Consider the following 17,694-nt stretch of genomic DNA (forward strand, 5'->3'; position numbering starts at 1 on the left):
TTTTAATTGGAAACTGTCTCTTTAAATTTCGAGGAGATCCGTGCGCATGCGTAGTAGAACCCTCCGAGGGTGGGGCTGGGGTGCCCACTAGCTCATGCACCCCTATAGTCACCAGAATGGAGGTGTGCAGATAGCTAGGGGCCAATGAACAGATACTAAAAGAAAAGAATGTCCACACCTTTATATCAGCGGTTCTGCCAGGCGTCTGTGGCTGCTCTGATCCTTCCCCCACATGGTCTCACCCAAGATGGCGGCTCCTGGAGCAGCCAAGCATCCAGGACTAGAAAGCAATAGATTTCTTGCTTCTGCCACAAATTCCCCCAGCTGTGAGCCTTCCAACCTTCTAAATATTCTTTTATATGTGGTTCAGAGTTCTGGGACGCCCCTGAGCCTGCTTGGTCGGGTATTCTGTTTTGTTGTTGGCGGAGCTCCTTTACTGCACTTCCACCCAATCCACCATCTTAAGAAAAAACATTTTTGAATGTGGAATTTAAAATTAAAATCCCATATATTGGTGTCACATGGGGAAGAAAGTGGAAGCAGACATTTGAAAGCTATTGTAACTTCATCTGCGTCTGTCTCTGCTTTTGCTACATTCTCTTTTCCTCTGAGACTAGCGTCCTCCACTTTTCTTGTCACCACCTTCCAAGTGTACATAGCTGCCAACAAGCCACTTGATTCTCCTGCCTTTCCTTCCCTTTTTCCTAGCCGGGATTTAAAATAGAAATAATAATAATTTCAAGGTTGCAGTGTTTGAACAAGGCTTGCAGAAGATGCCCATTGCTATAACCTTGCAGATAACAATGAAGTAGTGAGAGGCAGAGCTGGACAGACAAATGAATAGGTGGCCACTGACTGAAGAGGTTCCCAAACTAAAACTACGTGTCGAAGTACCTGGGTGTTTTGGTAATTGTATATATTTCCTGCTTGGTTTTCTCTAAACTTCTTAAATCTGTGGTGTGATGTCTTTCACTGCTTTCAGTAAATCTTGCCCAAGCCTCAGTAGTAGGTAGACAGTTGCCATTGGGTAATAGACCTAGGATGCTTAACCTAGTGCTTGTCCTAGCCCATACTCCATCTTCTGCAGGACCCAGGACCCTGCATCTTGGAGGTGGGACTTTCTTAGTGTCCTGCCCCTACTCCCCTGTAGCAATCAAAATCTGCCTTGTATCTCTCATAGATCTTGTGCAAAAGAGAATTTACATCCTCTTCTCTTGTAGATCATAACTTTAATGGTTTGAACCTGGGAATGTTTTCTAGCACTCCTCAAGGGGTCAAAAGTCAAGTCTGTTTCTCTCAAACAACTGCCCCACAGGGTTTCCAAGGCAGTAAATCTTTATAGAAACAGACTGCTACACCTTTCTTCTGCAGGTATGAGCGCACACAGTCAGGTCCATTGGCTAGTGTCTGTGGATTTCAGGCATCCTATACTCTGTCTCTGGTAGCATAGTGGTTACGGATCGGGCTGCAAACCTCAAGATCAGCAGTTCGAAACTAACAGCTGTTCCACGGGAGAAAGATGAGGCTTTCTGCTCCTGTAAAGATTTACACCCTCGGAGACCCTGTACAGGGTCGCTATGAGTCAGAACTGACTCCACAGCACATAACCACCACCACCATACTCTCTCTCTGGAGTATTGAAGTGATGCTGTAGGATAAGCAGTGGACCACATAGTCAGTTTGAACTGCAAGGCCAGGGGTTCAAACCTTCCAGGTGCTCCTCAGAAACCCTATACAGGGTCACTACGAGTGGGAACCAACTCAACAGCACGCAACAACAACAACATCCTCTCTGTCTAACCCATACTTTAAAGGAGCCAGGACGGCGCAAGCACTTTGCTGTTGGCAATAATGTAGTCCTGATGCGATGCAGTGGGTTACACTTAGGACTGTTAACTGAGGAGTCAACGGTTCAAACACATCAGCTGCTCCTTGGAAACCCTACATAGGGCTGCTATGAGTTGGAAGCAACTGGGCAACACTAAGAATAACAGCACTAACGTAAAGATTGGTGTTTGGAACCCACCCAGCACTCCGCAGAAGAAAGAGCTGGCAATCTGGTTCTGTAAAACATATACTAGGTTTCAGAGATAAAACCCTACCAAACCAGGTCTAAATGCACTATCACATACAACTAAAAACACACAGCAAAAGATAAAATAGATGATTGTTGTTAAGTGCTTTTGAATTGGTTCATAGTCATAGCGACCCTAAACAGGGTTTTGGAGGAGCAGCTGCTAGGTTTGAACTGCCCACCTTGCAGTTAGCAGTCCAGTGCTTATCCTGCAGTACCACACCAGGGCTTCCATGTTTATGTGCTTTTAAAGATTTCACCAAACAAGTAAAAAGAGTCCACAGACTGGGAAAAATTTCTTTCACAATGACATATCAGACAAGGGACTAATCTCTAAAATTTATAGAAAACTGCAACACCTCCATAAGAAAAAAGCCAAATAACCCAATTAAAAATAGGCAGAGGACATGAACAGACACTTCCCCAAAGTAGACATTTAGGTGGCCAACAAACATAAAGAAAAGTATGTTATCATTTGCTATTGGAGAGATGCAAATTAAAACAACAATGGGCTATCATCTCACACCAAAATGAATAACAAAGCTCAAACTGACAGAAAGTAACAAACACCAGTGAGGTTGTGGAGAGACTGGAACCCTCTTATATTGTTGGTGGGACTGTAAAATGGTGCAACCACTTTGGAAAATGTTGTGGCACTTTCTCAGAAAGTTGGAAATAGAAATGCCATGTGACACTGGAATTCCTTTACTTGGCACATATCCACAAGGCATGAGAGCCAGGACACGAGTAGTAGATATGTGCACACCGATGTTCTTCACAACACTATTCACAATAGCAACAAAAGGAGATGAAAAAAGACGAAAAGCCCATAAATGGAAAAATGAATGAAAAAACTTTGGTACGTGCACACAGTAGAATGCTGTGTAACCCTGAGGAAGAATGATGCATCTGTGAAACACCTCATATCACTGATGAACCTGGAGAACATTACAATGTGTAAAATTAGTCAGTCACAAAAGGATAAGTATTGTAAGAGACCACTGTTGTAAAACTCAGGAAAAAGATTTTCATGCTAAAAAGAACATTCTTTGATGGCTATTAGGCGTGGGAGAGAAGGCAGTGTAATTCACTTGGTAGAGGGTTGAGTTGTTAAGTGCTTCAAGTTGGTTCCAACCCATAGGGACCCTGTGTAGGGTTTCTGAGGAGTGGCTAGTGAGCTTGAATCACCGACCTTGCGGTTCAAACTGACCTTTTAGTACAGTGCACAAACCCACAGTGCCACACAGGAAATGCAGTACACAAGAAGGATGTGGGCAGAATAATGATGAACACAGGTGAAGACACAGGAATGTGTAGGTTAAAGGGGATAAAGGTAAAGGCTATTATATACACAACCTTGCAGTAACAGTGTTCTGTGGGCATATCCATTGACAGAACCACAGGCTGAATGGGGTATAGGATGGAGAGTGTGGTTATGCCCACAGGAAGTGTGTGATTATGCCCACAAATATATAAGGGTTTGAAGGAAAATATTTGTACATGGTCAGTTCAAACCTACCAGCCAATCCTCAGAAACTCTGTACAGCGTTACTATGAGTTGGAACCTACTCAACAGTACTTAACAACAACAATCACCTTTGCTGTAAGCACACCTATGACTGTGGTGGAAAATACAGGGAACAAATGATGATAACATCGTAGACATTACCAAACACCTTGAAGCAATGATTTCTAAGCCTAGGATCTCAGGACCGTAGTCTCAGGGGATACCGTGGTCAATTGGCATAACATAGTCCACAAAGACAATGTTCTATATCCTACTTTAGATAGTAGCAACTGGTATCTTAAAAGCTCATGAGCAGCCATCTAAGATTGCTTAACTATTGGTTTCTCCATTTGCAGAATAAAGAAGAGTGATGAAAATTTTAAATGCTTGGAATTAATTAGTCCACTGGACTAATGAAACATGTGAGCAGTAGTTTCCACAACTCTGAGGTCAGAAGAACTAGATGGTGTCAGCTACTAATACCCACTGCTCTGAAAGGGACCACATTTGAAGGTCCTGGATAGAGTGGGAGACAATGTGAAACAAAATCAAAATTATGGAAAAAAACCGGGCTTACTGGTCAGAAAGAGACTGGAGGAGCCCAAGACCATTGCCTTTGGCTAGCCTTCAGGTCTGGAAAGAACTCACTCTCATGACCTGACTTTCAACCAAGGTAGATAGGTATATAGGGAGAACAACAACTAGTAAGCTGGTGCTCACCAATAGTTCAAGATCAAAGGGCAGCATTTACCTAAGGACAAAGTTCAGGAGGGTTAGGAAGGGGGATAGAAGGAAAATAGGAAGCACAGGGAGGAAGTGGGAAGACTGTTTTTACAATCAAAGCTTGTAATCATTGAGGTGAAACAAAATGTAAAACTGCTGATCTGCTCTGTAAACCTTCACTCAATTCACAATAAAAAGTTTCCAGAAAATTTAAAGAAAATCGTATCAAGCAGTTGTACTCTATAATACCTGGGGTTGCCATGAATCAGAATGGACTCAACTCCAACAGGTACAGGTGTGGCCTTTAACAGTTAGCTTAAAATTGTAGCTGAACTGGTTTTGCTTCCCTTTGTGGAGGTCTCATCTTCCTCCCATGCTCTGCTCCAGGGAAGCTAGTACACACTGGCCGTATCATCCTTGGAAGTGCCTGCCGTTAGGGGAAGATTCCAAGCTAGTTGGTTGCCCTGTGGCTTTCGCTGTCTGACAGGTCCAAGAGTGATACTCTTTTCCCGGATCCTACATCCCAGATGGAAGCTGGAAGTTCTGGGAGCCAAGAAAACCATTCTTGAATTTTACCACGAGCCCAACACTACTAAATCCAAAACTGGGGAAAGGTGGGAACCATTAGTCTGTGTTTTCATTAGACTCCCTCAGATGTTTCATGCTCTGTACTGTAGAACATACTTAAGATACCGGTCAGAGGGCAAGTGCTCCAATCATTAAATGTCATTGAACTATAGAATTGACTGCATTCATCAGACAGATGCATTATGGAAAAGTAGAACAGAAAAAGGTCATCGTATTGAGCCTGTTGAAACCTGACTTTCTGTAATTTATGATCCCCGTCATACATTTTATCTCTCATAGGAAAAGCCACAGCAACTCCAAGGAGTGGTTTTATGTCTATGAGAAATACACATTTCACTCGCCAGTTTCTTGACATAGCTCTCTTACTCACTCACCCAGATGCAGTAGTTCACTTGTCTCTGCAGGAGGCCAAAAGCACGCTAATTTAGTTGCTTTTCACAAGGCTTTCTAAAGCACTCCTCTGACCATTCCCCTCCTCCAGTTTTTCTCTGTCGTGTCTAGCATAGATGGAAGGTGTTTTAAGTTGCTGTTTCTCATATATACACTCATTCTCTCTCTCCCTCCGGTCTTCCATTCTCAGGGGCATACTCTGCTTATCCCTTTCGGTGCCTTTGAACATGTGGATCCCTTCACCTGGAAGACCTTCTTTCTTGCATCCAAATCCTTTTCTCTTCAACCCTTCTTTCCACCCTCTCTGCCCCCAGTCCTGTTCTTTGAGGAATCCTGCTTCCATCTCACTGACATTTTGCTTCTCTAAACTTCAGTCAGTAGCTTTTGAATGTATGTCAGTCCTTTTGCCATGTGCCAAGTGACTTACCCTCTAATTCCTGACTAGTTTATAATCTCTGAGATGAAAAATGCTTTATTTTATATTTTTGAACATACCATAGTTTGAACTGCAAGGTCAGCGGTTCAAGTTCACCAGCTGCTCCTCAGAAACCCTATACAGGGCCACTAGGGGTCAAAACCGACTCATTGGCACTTAACAACAACAGTCTCAGCACTGCCAAAAACCAGATTCTTATCAAGTAATTTTGATACCATTTCTGGTGTTATATTTTCCGACTCTGCTTTTTGGTCACTTGTTTAAGTCATTCTATCAGGTTTCTTTGTGGAAGTTGAAATTGTCTATTTTCTCAGTGACATTGTGGCATCATATTTAGGTTTAGTTGATGATTTGATACTGGTATATTCTCAGGTACTGTCCACCTGTCTCTTGGTGGATATAGTGGAGACCAGAAGTGTGAATGAAGCTACTTCTCTGTTCATTGTTTGTGTAATGCAGTGCAGGGCAGGTTCACATGCCTCCAGAAGTTGGGGTACTATACCAGGTGCTAGACCCCAGACAGAGCAGAGGCTGCACAAGAGGAATGCCACTGGCTTCGGGGTTGGGGCAGGTGGCGACTGGCCTTACCCCCGCAACCAGGAGGGAACTGTAACAAGGGAGAATTGCATCCATTTGCCACCAACCTCCAACTGCGCCCTGGGCTCACGGGTCTCTGTATCAGACAGCAGCTTGTAAAAGCTCAGGATGGCCATGCCTCTCTAGGCCAACCTATAGTCTGCTTGGGTTTCTTCTCTCTCACAGCTCCTGTTCAGCTCCCTCTTCCAGTCGGCACTCGGTCCACCTCTCTGCCCTATCTTCTGATAGGCATCAGATTCCAGGATCACCATCTGTATCTGTTTCAGTCTGTCTCTCCTGTAGAGGGGTGGCTTAGTGCTACTGCTTACTCACCATCTTGCCCCAAACCTGTGATGACTTACCTTACTTTTTTTTTTTCCATTTGTCTTTACATGCTTTTGTTTTTATTTTAAAGCTTTTATTATGAATTGAGTGATAGCTTACATGGAAGAACATCAGTTTTGCACTCTCCTATCGTATTTTGTTTCATTGCAATGATTACAATCCTTTCCTTGCATCAATACTTTTTAAAGTAATTTGTATATGTAACTTTCTAAATGGATCTTTGGTTTCCTTCTGTTTCTGAGCTTACTCCAAAGAGCCTTTCTGCTTTTGCATCGGCAGTTTTTTTCCTGTTTTCATCTATTCTTTTGGCACAAAAAAAGAGACATCTTTCAGATTTCTAGGTAGTCTTTAAGATGTTTGACCTATGTATTTTGTGCCCATAAAACATTACTACTACCTATTTATGAAGATTCTTGTCACCTTTAAGTAGTTTTTATCATTTTAAATACTAGCAAAATATTAAGTTCAGTTCATTGTTGTTGTTAAGTGCTGTCAAGTCAATTCCGATGCATAACAACTCTGTATAAGGTTTCAGAGAAGTGACTGTTGGGTTAGAACAGCTGACTTTGCAATTAGCCACCCAGTGCTTCTCCTAGAGCACTACACCAGGACTCCAATATCTAAATGCAGTAGCAAGCTTTGTGAGATCAGCTCCACGGTCACATCTTTTGTTTGTTCAAGTAGAAAGCATACTTTTTTTTTTTTTTTTAAACTTTCTTGTGCATTCAGTGGCTTGCAGACAAGATGATCAGTTTTACATTCAACAGATCATACACTGTTTCATCTCAATGGCTGCAATCCCCTCCCTGCAACAACAGTTAAACAGTTATCCCACTTCCTCCCTGTGGTTTCTGTTTTCATGCCACCCACCCTCCCATCCCTTTACAACTTTGTAAGAAGGCATTTTGTTAACAAAACAAGTGGAAAGTTGTCACTGTACACTTTTATAATGGGATCTTTACAGGGCATCTTTACATGCTCTATGTTTAAAAGGAAACATTCTTGTATCAGTTGAGAGCATGACTTAAAATTGAGAGGTTCTGTTTGTCCTTAGTCTTACTGAGGAATAGTTGTATCCTCAAGAAAATGCTGATGTAGAAAAAGGATTCTTCATTGAGATGAAACAAAGGGTATGATTTGTTGAATGTAAAGCTGATTGATCTTGTCTGTAAATCATCACTCACTTCACAACAAAAAGTTAAAAAAAAAAAACAAGAAAAATATACAGAGTTTCAATCACACAGAGCATTTAAAAAAAAAAAAAAGGCATTTAAAATCCAGCAATGAAGTAGTGTGATGAAATAGATATATAAACTGGGCTCATGAAAAATGCTTTTGTTGTTATCACTAACTACAAGGTTATTTTTATAAAAAATAATAAATTTCTGCTGGGGAAAAAAAAAGATTCTTCATAGTGTGCCCTGAGTCAATGTAATTAGGAAGGTACATAGTTTGATAATTCTGGCACTTGAAAACAATGTTAATAAGAATGACTTTTAAATTGCTGAATGAAATAATAGGCGTGGAGTACATGATATTTCAGAAAGTAGTACTGGGTGGAAAGTTCTTGGTTGTTTTCCTTCGTTCACTTTTACATGCAGTTTTTAGGCATTGTACGTTGCTTTTCTATTCTGATAACTTGTGAATAGTTAAATTTACTTATTTATTCAAAATACCTTCTTATTGCCAATTGCATGAAGGTTTAAAGAGCAGATCTTCAGTTTTATATTGAGCAAATCATATACTTTGCTTCATTACAACGGTTGCAGTTCTGTTTCTGTGCCTGGTGTGGTGCTGTAGCTCATGCACTGGACTGCAAAGTCAGTTTGAACCGCAAGGTCGGCAGTTCAAGCTCACCAGCTGCTACTTGGAAACCCTATACAGGGTCGCTATGGGTCAAAACCGACTCGATGGCACTTAACAACAACAACCATCAGTTAACATTGCTTCCGTCTATTCACTCTATTGTATTCTTCCCTGTATATTTTTTTGTGAATGTGAACAAGGCTGTGTACAAAATATGAGGATGCTTTGGAATTATGTTTAGGGAAAATTCTTTATTAAATAACATCCCTTTATTGTCTTCTATAATGACCTCACGTAATTTTACTTAGGAGTCTTGGTGTGGCACTGTAGGATAATACGCTAGACCATAAGGTCAGTTTGAACTGCAAGATTGGCAGTTCAAGCCCACCAGCTACTTTTTAGGAAACCCTATAGAGGGTCGCTATCGGTCAGAACCAACTCAACAGCATTTAACAACAACAGTAACGATTTTACTTACATGCTTGCCTGCCTCCCTATCTTCTTAATATAGCTTGCCTTTTAAGGCTTCCTCTTGTCACTTTACATAGACGTTTCTGTGACTCTCACATTTCAGTTGACCCTACTGATGGGGAAACAGTACTGCTGAGAGGGTCTCTTCTCTTCCAGATAAGATACCAGGCTTGCTCCTCTTGTCTGAGCTTGAGTAAAATGCAAAACTCCGTGCTCTGTCACTGATAGGTTCTTACTTCCTAAATAGTAAATTGTAATCAAAAGAAGAAACTTCAGAACTTAATGATAACATCCTGTTATAATGCCCTCCCAAGTTTTAGCTTTCTGATATGTGGGTGTTTTTGTAAGGTTAGAAAATGTTGTTGCTGATAGGGAGTGCTTGTTTTTTGAGTTTTGAAGAGATTATTACAATGATGTCAGAAGAAACACTAAAGGAAAATGAGCCTTTAAATAACAGTGCTTACTCATAATCCAGACTCCTGGTGTGGTGTTATAGAATCAGCACTGAGCCTCTAACCATAAGGTTGGCAGTTCAAACCCACCAGCTGCTCCTTGGAAACCCTATATAGGGTCACTGTAAGTTAGAACCAACTCAACAGCACTTAACAACAACATACATACATATACATAGTCCACTATCAACACTTATGGAAGCAGCAGTCAAGAAATCAAACATATTGAATTAGGCAAATCTACTGCACAAGACCTCTTTAAAGTGTTCCAAAGCAAACAAAGATGTCAGTTTAAAAACTAAGCTGCGCCTGACCTAAACTGTGGTATTTTCAATAATATGAATGTGAAAGTTGGACAATAAATACGGAAGACCATAGAAGAATTCATACATTTAAGTTATGGTGTTGGAGAGGAATAGTAAAGTACCATGGACTGCCAGAAAAATAAACAACCTTGTACAGCCAGAATACTCCTTAGGAGGCAGGATGGCAAGACATCATCTCTCATACTTTGGAAATACTATCAGGAGAGACCAGATGTCTCTGGAGAAAGACATCATGCTTGGTAAAGTTAGAGGGTCAGAGAACAAGAGGAAGACCTGCAACAAGATGGACTATTGGGATGGGCCGTGTTTTGTTCTATAGTATGTAGGATTGCTGTGAGTCGGAATCGACTCGATGGCACCTAACAACAACATACATTCATCTAACGAACTGCAAAGTCAGCAGTTCAAATCACCAGCCTCACTGTGGAAGAAAGATGAGACTTTCTGATCCTGAAAAGATTTACAGCCTCGAAAATTCTTTAAAGGGTCACTGTGAGTAAGAATCTACTCCACAGTACTCCACAGCAACAATACATTAATCAGTGTGACTTGCACTATATAAACTTAGCCAGATGATTTACAATATCCAAGTTTTCATTCAGCTTTATATCCCAATTATAATGTTGTCATTAATTGTTGTACACATTTTTTCAGAAGATTTGTTTTACCTTCCTCGTAGAGTTAAATTTTAGTTCTGTAAACTAATTTCATTTCTTAGGTACATGTAATACGTTCCTTTTACTTACAAAATTTCACTTCTTAATTTGTACCTTATACTCATAAAATTCCACTTTTTACACACATGTTCTTGTAAACACATGCAAGTATACAATCTGTAGAAACACTTGTGTGTGTATACAAGAACGTGTGTAAAAAGATGCTAGTTGAAGTATTACATATCATAGTAATCAAAATAAATTGCAAATATTCCCAGCAAAATAAATTGCAGTATTCCCAGGAGAATAGGTAAATAAATTATAGATTGATTCTACTGGAGAAAATTTTGGAATGATTATTTTTTTAAAATAGGATATTCTCTGCACCCTTGATATATTACTAAGTACAAAATAAAAAGTTGTCAGGCAGTAATAGATACTAACTCACTTTGTTTATAAAGAAATAAACCTGTGAGTATTTGAATTGATAATTGGAAATAGTAAAAGTCGTGTTTGGATACTTGATACATTGCCCTTGTTTTTTTTTTAAACAGCTTTTGGAAATTAACTGGACAGGACTAACTAATCTTCTCGATATCCCTGGACTGAAGTAAGTATTATGTAATATTCTATAAGTTATCTCATTAATGATGTCATGTGCATTTTCATTGTCCTCAAAATAATTGAGAATGGTTAAGGCCTCTGTCAGTCAGGTAAAATCGGTGTTTTCTCAGCAGGTTCCAATATGAGACATGATTAAAAAAAGGTATAGTTGGGGTTTGTGCTCATAACCTTGTATGTTGTTGTTGTTGTTAAGTGCCATCGAGTCAGTTCCGACCCATAGCGACCCTGTACAGGGTTTCCAAGGGTGTAAATCTTTACGGGATTAGAAAGGCTCATCTTTCTCCCGCGGAGCGGCTGGTAGTTTTGAACCGCTGACCTTAAGGTTCGCAACCCGATTCGTAACCACTACGCTACCAGAGCTCCTTTCATAACCTTGTATAAAGCTATATAAATCTCAATGAGCTAAAATTGCGATGGTTTTAGGAATGCTTTAAACTGAGTCCTTTATCTTAGTTTTATATTTCATTTCTCAAGAGGCATCCTCCCAGTGCTTGTAGCTTAGAAAAATTACAGCCTTTTAACCTAATTTTTAAATTAGGTTTTGTTTACTTTTCCCAAAACCAATTGAAAACTTTAAAAGTAAATATACGCTTCAAAACTAACTTTTTTGGGTTCTTTTTGAGCTGTAGCTACACCCTTTTTTTCTGCCTTTCGTTACTTATTATCCATTCCTCTCTGAAAGGAATAGGTGTTAGTACTGGACCTAGCTAACTTGTGGTAGCTAGTTAGTGTGAGAGGTTAAGGAACTTGAAGGTTTTATATATCACTACAAGTCCCTTCATTATTCTGTAGTAATCTAGTATTTGAAACATGAGGGGGAAAATATTCATATAATAAGGGTTTGGGAACCCTGAGGGCACATTTGTCCCCTTCATTTGGGGACAAATGAAGTCATTCTAGTTGTGTCACAGGTCTTGTAGTTTCAAATCATGGATGGTAATTATTTAATACAAACCTATTACATTACTAAACAGGAAGCTCTGAGATTAGAGGATTTTAGACTTATTTTTACTGGTTTCGTTGTTTTATTTGAATGTTAAAATATATTACTGGTTAAAGTTATATGTTTCTAGTGAATATTTTGCTACTCTGTGTTCTTTTTCCTCTAGAGTAGCTTAGAAATTAAATTAAAGTTAAATTGGTTTCAGACTATTCTTTATTACTTTATTTCTTATGCCTCTGAAATGGCCAGTAGGAATAATTTTATTTTGTTCTGTTGTCAGGGAAAGATTAGGAATTTAATAAACTAATGCATAATCATATTATAAAAATGTTTTTTAGGGACTGTGATTTGCTGGATTTAGGAAAAAGCTTCTAAAAGCTCTTTAGAAGGAAAGGACAGTTTGCAAAGATTTATTCAAATGTTCATTTATTAAAGCAGTGAACTGATATTGCCTGAAATGGTTGAATTCATGATCATTTGAAAGTCAGTTCATCCACAAATCTAATAAATAATATTGTATTGTGTACTTACTATGAGCTTGACACTCTTCTTGCACTTGAGATGCAGCTTTGAACATACCAATCAAAAACCTACGTCCCGAGGAGCTTACACTCATGTAACAAAGAGTTTGGAGAGTTACTGAGGGATGACTTCAAGCATAGGTCGACACTGATGTCCACATCATGCCACAATAGGTTTATTACACATAATGATCCATATGATTTATTGACACTTCTAAATGGCTTCATTTCTTTCCAAGCAGGGATGTGCCTTTCAAGTTTCCAAATGCTTTTTGCATACATTTTTATTTTTCTCTATTAACTGTTGACTGGTCTTTTTCTGTGTGGCTTTGTTTCCCATAGGCTCTTGGTACGTAGTAGCTACTTCTAGCTTCTATTCTGTAAACTTAGCAATGTTGGTCAGAAAAGAACCTCTTCCCACTAGATCCAGCAAAAGTTCAGGATTGACTTTTATTTGTCCATCCAATGTCCTTCCTTGATCAGATTCCTATGACTAATGATCAGGTTTGGGTCTCAGGCCCACTGCAGAGAAGACTGAGAAATGGGTCATAAAGTCTGAGAATGGAAGGATTCCTTCCCCAAAGGAAAAACCCACTAGGAGTAGGGATGCTCCTTAGCCTGGCAAATACAACAGATACCTAGCTACTTAAATTAAATTTCCGTACCTTTAAATAAAGGAGCTCTGGTAGCGTAGTGGTTATGAATTGGGCTGCTAATCTCACGGTCAGCAGTTCGAAACTACCAGCTGTTACGTGGGAGAAAGATGAGGCTTTCTGTTCCTGTAAAGATTTACAGCCTCGGAAACCCTGTGCAGGGTCGCTATGAGTCAGAACCGACTCCACAGCACATAACAACAACAACAACCTTTAAATAATTAAGAGCCCTAAACTGAATGTTGAAAATGAAACAAGGAATATAGTTATGATACAAACAAAAATTGAAATGGTAATATTAAAACGTGGTAAGAGCAAGAGCTGCTGCTATACGTGAAAGTTTGGTCTGGAAAAAATATAATGAATGACGAAGAAAAGACAAAATAGGAAAAAGTGCCATTCCTATGTAATTAAGACAAGGGAAAATGTCTAAAGTGAGAAGAGTATGTCTACTGTGAAAGCTTTGAAGGACCACACCATACTCCTACTTAATTAGTGAGCTCTACATCCGAGCTTAACCCGTCTGGTTCTCTTTGGAATCAACAACAGCCTCGTTAACTGACCTGCTCATGGAAAGAGTAGTGGGTTCTTTGTTGTTTTTCAGTCTTTTCTAATTAACAACAAGTACAGGACCTGACTTCCTGTGCATAATCTGTCATTGACAGTGCGAATATTCAGTCTTTATTCCTTGAGTGACAATGAATCTCACTTGATACCAATGGACATTTTTTATATGGGCATTTTCTTTATGTTCATATTTTTTAATCTAAAAAGAACTAAGTTTCTTGGGAAAAAAATTGCAGTTGAGGTAAAGGTGTTACATATTGTAAAACTTGGATTTATGTATGCTTTCAAAACACATGACTTAGTTTTCACATTTAAAGAATAGACAAACATATATTAAAAGAGCATTTGTTTCTTTAGCTTAAGTCATTTTATCCCTATTACTGAGTTCACTATATATATATAGTAGTATATAGTCTATCAAGGAGCTCTGGTAGTATAGTGGTTACGAATCGGGCTGTGAACCTTAAGGTCAGCAGTTCAAAACTACCTGTTTCTGTTTACAGAAAGATGAGGCTTTCTGTACAGGGTCTCTATGAGTCGGAACCGACTCCATGGCATGTAACCACTACCACCATACACAGTCTATCAAAATTATTGCAGTAATCGATACCCAAAGTATTTTATAATATTTGAATAGAGTCAATTATAAATTCTTTTGCTTCATTGGGAGCTGTGTACAATAGAAAACTTAAGTATAATGGATAAATAGATATTTGTTATATCATTCACCATACTTTTATGTATATTTGACATGTTTTATTGAAAATCTAATGAACTGAACTTGAGTTATACAGTATTAAACCTATAATAAAGTTATTTAGGAAACCATGAAATATTATTAGGAAATTATGGAATATGACCTTGTATTCTAAGAATAAATTCTACATCATAGTCACCATAGCAATATAGCAGCTAAAATATTGATAGGCTCATGTAAAATATTGTGCTTAAGTAACCAGATAATTTCTTTACTGTAAGTGGGATGTTAGTATTATGTTTGTGATAAGTTTATTGTGAAAAGTGGTAGCAGGTATTGATTGATATGTCTTATAGTTGGTTTGTTCTTTTCACTTCCCAACTAACAGTGGTTTATCAGATACTATCATTTTGGATATAATATCAAACTATCTGGTGCTTCCCAATCGAATCACTGTTCCTCTTGTCAGTGAAGTTCAGATAGCCCAGTTACGGTTTCCTGTACCAAAGGTAAGCATGTCTTAAGATTTGTTGATACTGAAAAATAAGTATTAAGAACCTTTTTAAATGTTGGCATGTTGTTGTAGCGTCTTACACTTGTCGTAACAGTTAACTTGCTACATTTTTTCATAATGCAATAATAATAGTTTGTCCGACCTAGCTCCTTAAGAAATGTGCTCCGTGCATTCGAACCTAAAGGTTGTCATTGTGCCTTCTATATAGTTCTTATACTTCAGTCATATTCCTAGAAGATATTATTAGGGACTTCACTTAGCAAATGTTAACTGCGGGTCATAAATAGCACTGAGGATGGCATAGATAATTTAGTAATCATCTTAGAAAACATTCATTAATTGTATTTGTTTATGTAAAGTGTAACAACTCTGAGAGACAAGTGCCAGTTTTCCTGGGGATCATTTATGAGAACATTGTATGCTGATTTTTCGTTTTCTCCCAGATATTAGAATATGATTATCTTTCCATTCATTTAATACATAATGTCTTACAGGAAGCACTAACATTACCATAGTCCTTGATAAACTAGAGCGAGTTTAGGCTCGCTTCGGAGTCGGAACTAGATTTGAATCATGGCTCTGAGTCTAGTCGTTTTATTCTTTGGAGCATATTATTTTATTTGGCATGCCTGAGCCTCAGTTTCTTCATCTGTAAAATACTGATGACACCTAGTACACAGAGTTGGGTAATTGATAAGTCGGTAATAACTTGGTATAGTGGATAACAATAATAGTTTCAAAGATTAAAGTTAATGTTACTTGGTTTAATAGAGTAGAAACACTCTTCCTAGTAAAGAATGTTAAATTCCCTTTGCTAGGTCATTAAAGAGGTGATTGGAATGGATAATTTCTCATAGCTCGTTTTCCCTCTAAATTTAAGAATTATTGTTGTTAAGTGCCGTCAAGTCGATTCCGACCCATAGCAACCCTGTATAGGGTTTCCAAGGAGCAGTTGGTGAGCTTGAACCACCAACCTTGCAGTTCAAACGACTTGCAGTCTGATGCATTAGCCCATAGCACCACACCAGAACAATTCCCTTATCTGTTTAATGTATATCTGTCTGGTCTGTCTGGAATTTGGATTCCTCCTGTCATAAGATGTTGTTGTTGTTAAATGCCATTGAGTCGGTTCCGACTCATAGCAACGCTGTATAGGGTTTCCAGGAAGCAGCTGGTAGGTTTGAACTGCTGACCTTGTGGTTCGCAGTCCAGTGCTGATCCTCCAGTGCCACACCAGGAGTCCTCTATCATAAGACATATTAATTTAATGTGGTTGGCAGAAGAAGTAGCCTGTCATGGTATTGTTTACAATAAGGAGTAATATTGATGCATGCAAGGCAATGTGGTTTTACAAAAAGAGGTGTTAAGTTGATCCTAAATATTTGTGGTGTTTTTATTTTATTTTCTGGTGTAAATAGACAAATTTTCCATAATACCATTTTATTTTTTCTAGTTAAACTTCAATTAGACCTCAGTGGTACTGTAGGCAAACTATATAGTGTCACTGTAAATTGGTACTGACGCTAAGTACTCAAATCAACAAACATCCATAGTCATATATTTTTTAAGTACAACATTCTAGTCAATTTGATGTCCACATTTGTTACACTGTTCACATTCAGCAAATAAAAAGTGACACTGTATATTAGCAAGGAATGTTTTTATCTTTTTTAATTTATAGCTTTCATCTCTGAAAATCCAAGAACTCTTTTACATGTAGAAATCCACGAGTTACTTTGTCACAAAGCTTTTTTATGTTCTAAGCATGAGAGAACATTTATTTGTATACCTTAGAGTCCATTGTTGAGTATAGGGTTTCTTAGGAGCTGCTGGTGAGCTTGAACCATCGACCGTGCAGTTCAAACTGACTTTGAAGTCTAGCTCATTAACCTGCTGCACCTCACCAGAACTCACGAGCCTAAATCTACCCTTCTTAAATTCTGTGCGATTTAAAAGCCAGTGCCATTTAAATAAGGTCCCTAGATGGCACAATTTATATTGCTTGCTAGCAGAAAGGTTGGCAGTCTGAAGTCACATAGTGGTTCCTCAGAAAAAAAGACCTGGCAAATTGCTTTCATATTTATTTGCTGCCTTTTCTCCCTACTAGAATATATACTGCATGAGAAATGAATCTTATTTTGTTCATTATTTCACTGGTTCTTATAATAGTATTAGGCACCTAGATATCATTTTGTATTTGTTCAGCAAACTAATGAATTTTCTGTTTTTCTCTTCAGGGTGTTCTAAGGATACATTTTATTGAAGCTCAGGATCTTCAAGGGAAAGATACTTACCTTAAGGGACTTGTAAAGGGAAAGTCTGACCCCTATGGAATTATTCGAGTTGGCAACCAAATCTTCCAAAGTAAAGTTATCAAAGAAAATCTTAGCCCAAAGTGGAATGAAGTTTATGAGGTAACGTGTTGAATCCGTAACGTTACCTGGTTGAATAGGGTGGACACTAAACGGGGGTGTCTGGATTCTAGTTGCACTCGTAACACGTAGCATTTTGATTCATTTAAACTAATTTAAATTCTTCTAGCTTTAATTGACCATCTTTATGAGTTTTACCCAGATCTTTGACAAAGGAGCAACCATACTTCAGTGGTGAGAGGATTGTCTTTTTAACAAATAACGCTGAAATGACTGGACTCACACACATACACGTATGGAGACATCTTTTGGAAAAAATAACTCAGAATGGATCACAGGCCTAAGTGTTTGTTTGTGATCTTCTGGAAGATAGGAGATAAGAGAAAATCTAGGTGACCAGGTATTTGACAATGAGATTTTACATACGACAACAAAAACACAATCCATAAGAGA

General features: G+C 38.6%; 1 protein-coding gene across 1 annotated transcript in view; it reads left to right on the forward strand.

The window, feature by feature from the left end:
• ESYT2 (extended synaptotagmin-like protein 2) overlaps positions 1-17,694 on the forward strand; it is a 167,456-nt gene that overhangs the window by 79,062 nt on the left and 70,700 nt on the right. Inside the window, exons 7-9 of the mRNA XM_006874434.1 lie at positions 10,905-10,960; positions 14,744-14,864; positions 17,107-17,283. Coding sequence (XP_006874496.1) covers positions 10,905-10,960; positions 14,744-14,864; positions 17,107-17,283 — 354 coding nt within the window. The remainder of the gene's footprint in view (positions 1-10,904; positions 10,961-14,743; positions 14,865-17,106; positions 17,284-17,694) is intronic.

Source organism: Chrysochloris asiatica, unplaced genomic scaffold (assembly GCF_000296735.1).
Source record: "Chrysochloris asiatica unplaced genomic scaffold, ChrAsi1.0 scaffold00277, whole genome shotgun sequence".
Taxonomy (NCBI): domain Eukaryota; kingdom Metazoa; phylum Chordata; class Mammalia; order Afrosoricida; family Chrysochloridae; genus Chrysochloris; species Chrysochloris asiatica.